Source organism: Oncorhynchus clarkii, chromosome 12, assembly GCF_045791955.1.
Source record: "Oncorhynchus clarkii lewisi isolate Uvic-CL-2024 chromosome 12, UVic_Ocla_1.0, whole genome shotgun sequence".
NCBI lineage: Eukaryota > Metazoa > Chordata > Actinopteri > Salmoniformes > Salmonidae > Oncorhynchus > Oncorhynchus clarkii.
In genome coordinates this window covers 67,650,224-67,662,898 of record NC_092158.1, presented here as the reverse complement: position 1 = coordinate 67,662,898, position 12,675 = coordinate 67,650,224, and the positions used below count along the sequence as shown (strand labels likewise).

The 12,675-nt window shown below is 42.3% G+C and overlaps 1 protein-coding gene across 1 annotated transcript; it reads left to right on the top strand.

The window, feature by feature from the left end:
* Window positions 1–3,686: 3,686 nt before the first annotated feature.
* Window positions 3,687–11,417, top strand: LOC139421088 (pyruvate dehydrogenase (acetyl-transferring) kinase isozyme 2, mitochondrial-like). Its single transcript, XM_071171615.1, has 11 exons — window positions 3,687–3,991; window positions 4,616–4,757; window positions 5,911–5,982; window positions 6,261–6,445; window positions 7,217–7,306; window positions 7,544–7,621; window positions 7,794–7,870; window positions 8,025–8,123; window positions 9,026–9,136; window positions 9,344–9,457; window positions 9,594–11,417. Exons 1-11 carry the CDS (start codon window positions 3,874–3,876, stop codon window positions 9,735–9,737), a joined length of 1,230 nt encoding a protein of 409 aa, XP_071027716.1. The 5' UTR covers window positions 3,687–3,873; the 3' UTR covers window positions 9,738–11,417.
* The last annotated feature ends 1,258 nt before the right edge of the window (window positions 11,418–12,675 follow it).

Genomic DNA, 12,675 nt, shown 5'->3' with positions numbered 1-12,675 from the left:
TGCCACCCCCGTGCTTCACGGTTGGGATGGTGTTCTTCGGCTTGCAAGCCTCCCCCTTTTCCCTCCATGCATAACGATGGTTATTATGGCCTAACAGTTCTATTTTTGTTTCATCAGACCAGAGGACATTTTTCCAAAAAGTACGATCTTTGTCCCCATGTGCAGTTGCAAATAATAGTCTGGCTTTTCTATGGCGGTTTTTGGAGCAGTGGCTTCTTCCTTGCTGAGCGGCCTTTTAAGTTATGTCTATATAGGACTCGTTTTACTGTGGATATAGATACTTTTGTACCTGCTTCCTCCAGCATCTTCACAAGGTCCTTTGCTGCTGTTCTGGGATTGATTTGCACTTTTCGCACCAAAGTACGTTCATCTCTAAGACACAGAGCGCGTCTCCTTCCTGAGCGGTATGAGAAGTATATCAATAATGGTAAATGCATATTTAATGACTTTACCATTTGAAAAAGCAAATGTTTACTAGGTACTGGGTAAACATACATTGGTTGATACATTGATTGAGGATGTGTATTGTCCTTCAAGAGGAAATTCTTTCAAGAAAACCATCCCTGACTCCTTACATGTATTTGTGCCCTGTCACTTCTTGGGTTTCAATGGATGCTGAATGATTGGCATCCCAAAATATATTACCATGGCGCTTCCCACTTGACCACAGCTTGTCTTTTCCATGTGAACAAACTATATTGGGCTAGGTAGAAGGGGAGAGGGTTGTTTTAACTGGGTGAGAGGTCGAGGGAGAGGGGCTTTCTAAGAGAGATCAGTGTACTGGGCCAATCGTTTCCAAGCATGATATTATTAATAAGTGTACGCCATTTACAGTCTATTAATACATGGTTATTCATATTATATTAATATATTAATACAGGTTATTAATACCTGTTTCTGTTCGTCACCTAATTTGACGATTAAACGTGTTGAAATGTGTGGTCTAGAGTGCTGAGTGATGCACTGTGACAAGGATCTTTCCTAGGATCCGACATTTGGACAAATTGGGCAAGACCTGTCTCATCTCCTCTGACATTATTTCCAGTTAACTCTGGTCCAGTACAACACTTCTATAGCAAGAGGAGGGTGAAGGACCATGATGAAGGACCAGGAAGATGATTTTCATTATTTAAAAAAAAATTTTTTTTTTACATTCATAACTAATAAAGTCATCTAATCTAACGGTGGTCATCAAACGTCCATAGTATTAGCTATTACTACTCAAAATGGTTAACATAGAAATACAGAATACGTATATAAATGTTATTTCTCTAAAAAGTGGTGCTAGCTAAATGCAAGTCAATACACCCGACCTTGTTAACCAATTGACTGTTCACTCAGATCAAATGTTTTTGTCATTTCCCCCGCAGGCCACGGGCAAAGCAATAGGTTGGTGCATTGCTTGTTGGCCTGCAAAAGCGAGTATCCATTGACTAGCAATGGGCCTTTGTGCTACTGTATGTGCTTACAGCATTTCAGTATGAGGACATTTAGCAACTAGTGCTCTCCATACTGATATACACTGTATTGCGTAATCAACATATTCCTATCCCTCTCTCTTGTTTGGGCCCACAACAACATTTAGCAACATTGTGTATATTGCACTGTATAGGAACTTTAATTTGGCCTCCTTTAGTGTATATATGACAACACTGGTGAACTTTAGACGGTTAGGACACTACTGTGTAGGCAGGCTCTACGGTTTGCAGACTAGTAGGCTATACAGCTAACACTGTCAAAGCAGCAGGGCAGTATACTATTCCCTGCACATGGTGTACTGGTCCAACTGATTGTTACATAATCCTGTACTATGAGCACGGTCCCTCATGTCTGCTGGTCCGATTAACTGGATCACTGCCCTGTGTTTATAGTACACTACCACAACAACTAATCACTCTAAATGACACATGATACTTCAACTCTTCCTCTCCTCGTCACGCTGTCTCGTCACATCCCTTCACAAGCTAGCTAACGAGTAAACATAGCTATGTAGCTACATCAAAAGACAGGTGCTGGTCAACTGGATTAACTGTGCCCTCTTGTCTACATGCTGTATTAGGATGAATCCTCACCATCTCATTGGACGATCATGCCCACACCCTGTCCGAAAAAAAGGGTAGAATCCCCAGACTCACTGTCTTTCTCTCTCTCTCTCTCTGTATCTCTTTTTCTCAAACACACGAGTGCGCACACACACACACGCTATAGTGGAATTTAGCTGGTGATAATGAACAATAATTTATTCAATTTCTAAAGCGCTTTTCATAGAATCTCAAAGCGCTACAAGAGCAAAATAACAAACAAGTAATATGTCATGACGGGTCAACCAATAGAGGCCAAGCCTTTGAAAGCTGCATCCTCTGCAGATAAAGAGGGTCAGTTCATGGTTTGTGCGAAGGGAGCTGGACAGAGGATGCTAGATGATGGAGTCTGCTGATGATCTTGTAGAGGGCAAGTCTGGAAACCAGCCTGAGTCTTATAGCCACTCCTCTTCCAGTCTGTTTATCACCACTTGGCTGATGCCTCATCAGCTCTGGGTGCCAGAAAGCTCACCACACAAAGTTCAGAATAGTAGCCAGTCGTCCTCAATTCGAGCCCTCTGCCTCTGGTATAAGCAGCCAACTCTAACCAATAGACTCCCGTCCCTCACTGCTGCTGTTGTCATTGACCATAAACCCAAGCCTGTTCTCTCTCTCCCTATCTATTCTCTCTATCTATGCTCTGTCCCGCGCCTCACCTTGTTGATGGAAACACATGCTCTGTCTTTTCTATGTTGTGTTCTTAACCTTGTTATGGAAACACGGTGGCGTGCCCACTCCATAAACTCTCAGCTTGTTGTGAATGAACACCATAAAAGGATTATGGTGGCGTGTTTACTACTATAGCATACAAATGGCACCACTTGATTTTACACTCATGTTTTAGATTGTATTTGCCTGGTATTGTCTAAGGGAATATATGTTCTATTTTCTAGACGGTAACGAGCAGGAAGAAATCAATAACTTTCTAGTTATGTACTTCATTCTTTTTTTTTTGTTGCAAATGACTCAAATTCCTTAGGATTTTTTTTGCAGAGCCTAGTCCACCAGATATGTGAGCTTGTTGTGATGGTCTTGACTTGTTTTTTCTTTACCCCTCTCTGACTGGAATGGAGGGTGTGTGAAGTTCAGTGCTCCTTGACCAGGTATTGATACCATTACTGTAAACATGTAAAGTCTTTTTGTACAGTATTGAACCCACAAGTTGTCTGTTAATGGGGATCCAAATCCAAAACAAACAGGTTAATAACCCGTTTTTGGGGTTGATGCCATGGTGAACATTCTTCCAAGTAAAATGAACACAGGACTGTGGAAATATTTAAATAAGCTATCAATTATAATGCGATAACCTATGCCCTGCATTCACAGTAACATTCAAATTGAGCCCTTGTTTTCTGGACAGCAGTAGGCTACCATCCATGAACGTCACCTTGTTGAGGTTGTCAACAGCATAACAGAGATTATTTCCAGACAGGCGACAGACGTAGGCTACCAGTAGGTTAATTGAGGTTATGTAAATTAGAGGTGGCATAAACAATCTGTCAACTCCCTCATCATGCCCCTGTTGGGTTGTTGACCATATCTTGTGGGGTGGGTTTCCAAGCGCTGCGCACCCACCGCCCACTCTCATTGGCCAGTCCTGCGCATAAAGCAATGCTATTGGCTGGAGAAGTCTACTTCAAGACAATTCCGACTATCGCAATCTTCAGAAAATCAACATTGGTACGTAAACACTCGAGACAGACCTAAACTGACAGCAGCTATACGTCTTGTATTCTGAACGGACATTTCTATTTTTCTTTACTATCAGAGGAGTTTTTATTTGCCTTGCATAATGAAGTTTGTCAGATTCCTGATGAAGAACGCTGCTTTGGCAAACGTGCCAAAGCATATAGACCATTTCTCCAAATTCTCACCATCACCTTTGTCTATGAAGCAATTCTTGGATTTCGGTGAGTGGAATACAAACCCAACAGCATAATTTTGAATAACAATGTCATAATGTTGCTCTGCAAAGAATTCGAGCGACACAATGTTACAATATTATTTTCAGTGTCGTGCACACTGATAGAGAGGGATGTTATTGTATGTTTTGCTAGCTTGCAGAATAATAGATGGTAGCAAATGTAAATCAAATGGTGATTAAACCATAAACGACATAGTGGTGTAATCTCAATCTAAACTACAACGCTGAATATGGTAATTAGATATCAAATTATAGTTGTTTACACTGCGTTGTCTCATGTCCAAACAATACTACATACGGATGTAGGCTGGTTCAAGTTTGACCACAAACAGCAGTCACATGTACTGAACATGTTTACATAAGGAAACCGGGTTGTTCCAGCTAGCCAATTATAATGTTTAAATGTAGGGTACAACGTTACCATTGTTTTCAGTAACGATACGAGATACTGAAGGAATAGGCAGAAGCCTGTCTGAATAGGCCATAGTTTGGCATGCACAGATGATGATGAGGATGAAAAATAATAGCTATTATTATTACACAATTGTTTCGATATTTCCTCAAACACTTTTGCTCTAGCTTATCTAACGTTGACACCCACCATCTCCAGGTTCTACAAATGCCTGCGAGAAGACATCCTTTGCCTTCCTCAGACAAGAACTCCCCGTCCGGTTGTCCAACATCATGAAAGAGCTCAACCTCTTACCGGACCGGTTGTTGACCACACCATCCGTGCAGCTGGTGCAACGCTGGTAAGAGCCAGCAAGAGCAATCAGGAACTTATCCGGAAATGTTTTACATAACTCGCTTTGTGTGTGAAAACGTAAACTTTTAACGGGACAGTAGCCTAAAATGTCGCCCTATAATATACTATAGTATATTGTCCTATAGTGTCAGCACAAACGTGTTTATTGTTTGCAGCATAGCGTACATACTTGGGGTTTGATTAAGCAACATTGTTGTTATGGCCATTTGGCCAATGCACAGGGACAGGCCAGCATAGCTCTAGTGTCCCAGCTGTGCGCCACTCACTCGCGCTGTGAACTTTGTCCCAGTTCCCTCCCCTCCCCTCGTTGTTTTCGACTAACGGCTGTCTTGGCAGGAACAGTTGAAACGAGGGGGGAAGTACAGTAGCTACGTCCACCACTGCTACGCGCGCTCGAGTGCGAAAGGGGAACTTCAAGTGCAAACTGTACCATTGCACTTGTGTAATAGCCAATGAAAGCCTAATGCACTTTGAAAGACACACAATAACTTTTACGAAAAAAATTAACTGCAGAAATCTAAGGTTTTAGTATGTGCATTAGAATGCCTTAACTCAATTTGATCATGTAATTGTATTGCACTTCTATGTTATAACATGATTTTACACTCTAAGGTATTCTTTGGTTTATTTTATTGCTATGACTGAATGTTATGATGAGAAGCAGGCTGGAAGGAAAAGCCTGTGCAGAAATGAAGGCTCACGTTGACTTGATTTAGTTGGACGGAAGAGGCTCACTGTGCTATCCTTAAGCAGCATATGAGTCTCAGTGGAGTAGATTTACTACTGCTGTGCATTAGAAACACATGGACATATTGAGACACACACACACACACACACAAAATGTGCCTAGCAATGCGAGACGGATGAGGGGTGTCCTGGTATCAGAGCGATGCAGGGACAGGGATGCAGGAATGGCACCTAGCTGATCCAAAAGCCAACTGGAAAAGGACCAGTGCCAAAGTACCTTCCCTATCTACTGACAGTCTCTATTGACAGAGCCTGAGACCCAATAGCCTTTTGCTTTACTATTGAGAATCAATGTTTTTAGGTGTTTAAACAAATGTTGACAAAAAGTCTGTTTGATTGTAACGTGGCAATAGTAAGGTCACCAAATGATCTCTGCCTTCTCTCTCTTCTAGGTACATCCAAAGCCTTATGGAGATCCTGGACTTCCTTGACAAGAGCCCAGACGACCACAGTGTCTTGCAATCGTAAGTTTTCACCTGCTTCTGCTAACTCCTCCGTATTGTGGTCCTGTGTGGCTCAATCGGCAGAGCGTGGTGTTTGCAATGCCAAGGGTTGCGGGTTTGATTCCCACTGTGGCCACCTGTACGTGAAATGTATGACTGGTGAGTCGCTTTTGATAAAAGCGTCTTCTAAATGGCATATATTATTCATCCTAACTCTGAAAAACTAGCTAGTTATTGCATGTTGGGGGGGGATTGTTAAAGTCTAAGATTGACAGCCCCCTTTCTCTCCCTCTCTCCAGATTTGTTGAGTCCCTGGAGACCATTAGGAACAGGCACAATGATGTGGTGCCCACTATGGCGCAGGGCGTCATTGAGTACAAAGACACCTTTGGCCAGGACCCGGTGACTAGCCAGAACATCCAGTACTTCCTGGACCGATTCTACATGAGCCGTATCTCCATCCGCATGCTCATCAACCAGCACAGTAAGTCCCGCCTCTGAGGTCACATGCATTCCTCATTGATCAATTCAAAATAAGCTTGTCAAGTTAAAGCAACTGTTTAATTTCAAACATAGTTTAGGGGATGTGTTTTTGGGACTTGCCAACCTCTCACCAATTCCAGAGGAGCAAATCTTAGAAAATAGCTGTTGCTGATGGTTGACAGCGATTAGTCTAAATCAGTTTGGCCTTGACCAATCCAGTTCCCCTTAACTGAACTTGCAACTCAAGCATAATGCAATGCAACAATTTGGTCCTGGCATTGAGCAAGCCGTTTGAAGCTAAGATTAATGCTTACACTGTTAGTCTTGACACACATCCAAGTAGTGCTCTAATTGTGCTGGCAACCAGCTATACAAGGGTTGGCATGGAAAGAATGGCAGAGGTACTTGCACATGCTGAGGTAGACTTTTTTTGACAGTCTCAGCCCGGAGGCCTGACTATGGGACAGGAAATAGGGTTGTTATGAAAATAAAGACCTCACTTTACTTGTTTTGCCTCTAGAATGTTCCGACTATAGTAGGATAGTAATTTGTGTTGTCAGCTCTTATGAAGCCAATGAAAAACAGGTTAAACTGCTCAACACTATTTGTCCAAGGTCATTCAAACAGAACTGAGCCTTGCCCGTTCTCTCCTGCCCAGTCTTGCCTTTTTCAATCATTCACCAAAACATTTTGGAATTGGTCCATCACACGTAACATTCTAACTCTTCCCCCTTTTCCTTGCCTCCTCCCCTTGTCCCCTTTTTCTCTGCAGCGCTTGTTTTCGACGGGAACACCAACCCAGCCCACCCTAACACCATCGGGTGCATTGACTCCCTGTGTGATGTCACTGAAGTGATTCGAGGTCAGAGAACCAGTCTTTGGGGCTTACTCATTACATTGGTCTGAGGTGAAAATGAGGTGGTAGGGGGATAGAAAGACCCAGTTGGAAGTGCTTATTCTGTTTACTTGAAGCCGGTAACTCACAAAGAGTGTCTCTACCTACATTTGGCGATCATGTCCATTTTTGTTTGCGGAGTGAGAGCCGGAAACAGCTAATTACATTTCTTTCTATCATTCCTTCTCGTCTCTTTCTCTCCAGATGCGTTTGAGAGTGCCAAGATGCTCTGTGAGCAGTACTACCTCGGGGCCCCTGAGCTGGAGCTAAGGGTGATGAACTGTAAGCACAGCAGGCGCTCACACACCCTCACAATTAATGTCAATTTGAAGAAAATAAACTAACACATTATCTTAAAAGCTAAATGCCATCACATGCATTACGTTAGTAGCTATAGGGAAATAAACAAATTCAATTATGCACACTTCATAGTGTCTTATCATTTCCTTTTCAGCCAACAATGTCAGAGATCCAATCCAGATCACTTATATCCCCTCCCATCTCTACCACATGCTGTTTGAGCTCTTCAAGGTGAGCCCATATAATGATATCTTAAAACTCAAAATGTATGATAGGGAGGACATTGGCTGCAAGACTTTAGTACAGTAATAGCAAAGTATGATGATGTTTGGTCAGATGTTATGTGTTGACAAACACCTGGACGTTCTCTTCTGATGTCCCCCAGAATGCCATGAGAGCTACAATTGAGACCCATGAAGTCAGCCACAACCTCCCACCCATCAGAGTCATGGTGGCCCTTGGCGGAGAGGACCTGTCAATCAAGGTGAGTGACAGGGCAGACTTCCAATCACAGTGCTCATATAGCCTTGTAGGAATTAGAATCGCGATGATGAGAGAACTGGGGCAAAGTGTATAACTTTTGGGAACTTGGTGAACCAATATCTAAAACTGAACATTTCTAATACAGTTAAACTCCTTGAAACAACAAACCCAAAATAGAACCAACACATAGGCCTACAGTATGTGACCTCTAACCTTAAACCCAATCCTGTTATTCATTGAAACTCCCTCGCTGCATAACCACCTCAAATTCTTAGTTGAAACAACCCAACGGTTTCTAAGAGAAAGATGATGCTGGCTGTAATGTTGTGCCGTAGCTTACCTCTCTCTCCATTGTGCTCTCAGCCTTGTTCACCCCCTATTACAGCCTTAATTGAGTTATCCAAGGCATCATTCTTGTCAATGATTAATGCAGAGCCACTGAGCCATGCTCTCATTAACAGGATTGGACAAAGTATATAAAGCTATATTTAGTAAGGGATTAACTAGAGCTGCTATTGGTTGATATTGTTAACCTTTCCCCCAATTAGAATCTAAGCAGTGGTGAATGTGAAACTATGGCTGTCTCAATGAATTGAGCTAAATCCTCTCATAATCCACCTCCACCACCCGGTCCATCTGCTCACCTCTGCACTAGATGCCTTGATTATTATTCCTAATGACCTCAGCATTTTCTTCTCTCTGGCCCAATGTTCTAATCCCAGGTTTATATAATAGGATTTTTTTTTCATGTATTCTTGCCCAATATGTAGTGTTAGTTGGTGTTAGCTCTACTTAAATAGACCCAGATTGAAAAATACAACATTTGAGATAATGACAATAAATGGGTTTGAGCTGAGGTGTAATCTCTGTCTCTCTCTCTTTCTCGCTCTCTCTCTCTTTTAGGTGATGGATAGGGGTGGTGGTGTCCCCTTAAGAAAGATTGAGACACTCTTCAGCTACATGTACTCCACAGCTCCCAGACCCGACTTCGGTGACAATCACCGGGCCCCACTGGTGAGTGATACACACACATTTACTTATATAACCTCACAGAACCTAAACCGCACAGGCGCCATACTTACGACTAGATAACCTTGTTTTCTTTAGCAGCATTTCTGTACCTTGAGGCCAAAGATCCTATTTTTAATTGTGCTAATAGTTCCAACTATGTCAATGTATTTTTGTTAGCCATAACATTTCCCCTATTGTGTGTCCCTCCAGGCTGGTTTTGGCTATGGGCTTCCCATTTCGCGCCTCTACGCGCGTTACTTCCAGGGAGACCTGCAGTTATACTCGATGGAGGGTCATGGCACTGACGCTGTCATTCACATGAAGGTAAGAGGCAACTACTTATTATTAGTAGGTTATTAGTATCTGAGGTGTAAAAAGAGGTAGTAGGTTGTCACATCCCTAGACATGCTAATTGCTAACTCTAATTGCTAAATCTTCCATCCCCCACTCTCTCCCTCAGGCATTGTCCACAGATTCAGTGGAGAGGCTTCCTGTGTTCAACAAGACAGCTCTGAAACACTACAAAGTTAACCTGGAGGCAGATGACTGGTGTGTTCCCAGTAAGGAACCTCTGGACCTGGCCATATACAGAGTAGCCAAGTGAACTTTGACCTTTCAATTACCTTAAGCCCTAAGGAGAGAGAAAAAGGGCCAAATCTCAATGGGACCTAATGTTGACGTGGTAGTGGGGGAAAGACGTTGTGAACCAATGCTGGAGAAAGTCTAGAAGGGAAGAAACCTCTGATTGCACAGCTTTAAAGCCCCTGGTGGTGTCCTGTTTCAGGAAGTGGGAAACCCACTCACTTCCTGTCCCCACTAAAGTTGTGTTCCTAGGAAGGGGGTTCAGGGACAGGGGATTGAACCAGTGCCTTAGAAAGGCCATCTTCCAAAATGCAAGTGATTGTAGATCTCAAACTACCCTGCTCCCCAAATTGCTATACAGTCTGATCAGTGTGTTCCATCCCACACCAAGGCCCATAGCGGGAGCCTCCTACCCCACTTAGAACACCTGGATTTGGGGTTGACAGTGAAGGAGGGGAGCCTGAAAGTGAAGGAGGGAAGGTGTGAAAAATGGATCCTGGCAAAGATAGATGGTCAGAGAAGGAGAAAAAAACGAAGGCGCAAGTGGGAGATCTTGTCATTCCAGTGGAACATGGGATTGACAATTACAGAGCTTTGAAGGTTTAGGTGCGTAGTCATGATGGTATTCACTGTGGAGAATAGCCACTTCATTTGAGGATTGTTTCAGTGGAGGTCGCATCATTTCAAATCCTTGTAAGAGTATGGAGAACACACAAAGGGGGGTGTTACTTAGCCGTTATCAGTGTTGTAAAGCATGGAGACAGCCAGCGTCTGGTTAGCCTTGTTGGCACCACCCTTTGTTAGTCAGAGCAGCTATGTCCGGTTATAACCTGTTATGAAGATTGAAGTTGTAGCAACATAACTACTCGACTGCATCACATAGTATGGCAAACGTGTATTAAAGATAATGAGTGCCTATTGCCAAGTGGCCAACATTTCAAACATCAAACATTCTAATGTCCTTCTAATGTCCTTGATAATTGCCTATGCATGCAGACAACAGATTGTTCACGAATATTAGCCAATTAGTCATTGTTTTCCTGGTATAAAAATCATGTATTGTATATGGACCTACTTGTGTGGATTGGTCAGTGAGAAAAATGTATAGGCAACATTGTTTTCTTTCCATTAGCTTGAACAAAATGTCCAAAACGCGTGCAAGAATGTATGGTTTGTGCTCATATAGCCTTACTAGAATTAGAATCGCGGTGATGATGAGAGAACTGGGGCAAAGTGTAGAACTGTTGGAAACTTGGTGAATCAATATCTAAAACTGAAAGTTTCTAATACAATTAAACTCCTTGAAACAACAAACCCCAAAATAGAACCAACACATAGGCCTATGTGACCTCTCAGTTTATAATTGTGTTGGATGGAATTCCTTGCCTGTGTGAATAGCTTGATGTAGCATGTATAAGAAAATGTGGAGATACCTTTTCTAAGATGGATGACTGCACTGTAGAAGTTTGTTACTGGTACCACTGTAGTGACAGTTTGTCCTGCTTTAAAATAGTATGAACACTATTGGTCCAGATGTGTGCGCATCCCTAGTTACAGTTGACCCAGTCAACTGAGTATCTTCTAATCAAGCCAGAACGCTAGTTTGGTTTGTATTTTACTTGAATGAACAAAATGTACATTTCGAATGTCTTATTTTTATGAAGAAAGTGATTATGTAAAATAAATCATGTCAAATAATCAAGTTATTTTTCTTGTCTTGATTAAAAAACAAACACATGCATGAACAACTGTGGCAGTGGTTCGATACTGTACGTCACAGCTAAGGTCAAAGGTCAGTCATACCTGCTAAATAAGCAGCCTTCTGGCCAGCGTATGCGTTTATGACTGAATTAAGGTCAATGCTGTGTCTTGCTGTGCTGATCCAGAGTCAGTCTCAGCATTTCAGCTCTACAGTCTGCTCTTCCTATTTCCTAGAACAGTTAAACATATACATACTATCAGAGAACAAGGGGGCGGGATGGAGAGAGCCTGATGCGGGAAGCAATCAATCTTGACCCGTCTGGCGGCACCCTTGTAACCAATCAGAGAGGAGAGCACGGCCCAGCTTTATGTAACTGTCTCTTCAAGAGAGAAAAACAAGTGTAGGAGCCAGGAGCCTACCATGCATGGAGATATAGACCTGAGTTAAATCAAGTACTGTTTCTCCACTGCCTTCAAAGGCACCTCATGAGTGTTGAATTGGCGTCTTTGTGGGACTCACTACAAATCTACAGAATTAGAATTTTGGGCCTTCAGCTGTTGCTTATACAGTTATATGTATAGTATGTACAGTACAAAATGAAATCACCATAGCATTTTTTTTTTTACATTTCCCGTTGCTTCATGCAAGATTTATATTTCAACAACGGGTAACTTGGGATGGCTTCACAATGCGTTTCTTCTGCAGATGTTTATTCATTCACTTTCCAACTGATTTCCGCTTCTTGGAAAGGGTACATTCCTGGAAAGTATGGGTGTGTATGTGTGTGTGCGAGGCAGCGCACTGAGTCAAACTGCTGTACTCCTCTCATTTTAGAACGTTTTGTACAGCAGCCGTTTGTGGACGTTTTCTTGGTCAGGCCTATATGTTATATGAGGCGGCCGTGAACATTATGTCTGCGCCAGCTCAATCAGAGAAGTGATTCAAAATATGACGAACCTCTGCAGTCTTTTTGAAACCCTTTTTCTAAGAGTGTAGGGGACTATCTCGTCCCCCAGAGGGTCGTCAGAGTAAGATTGATGAGTTGACATTCAATTCTGACTACCTTCACTTTGTTTATGCTTTTATAGCACAATATAGTTTTCAATTTTCTAATGACAATGATAAAAGAAACCCAAACTTAAAAGATGGGTCAAAACCACTTAGCATAGCAACTGTAACAACAAACTTAGTTTTAAAAAACGGTTGCACACAGGGACCTATACTCATGCATAATATAACTTGGCTAATGTGTTCTAAC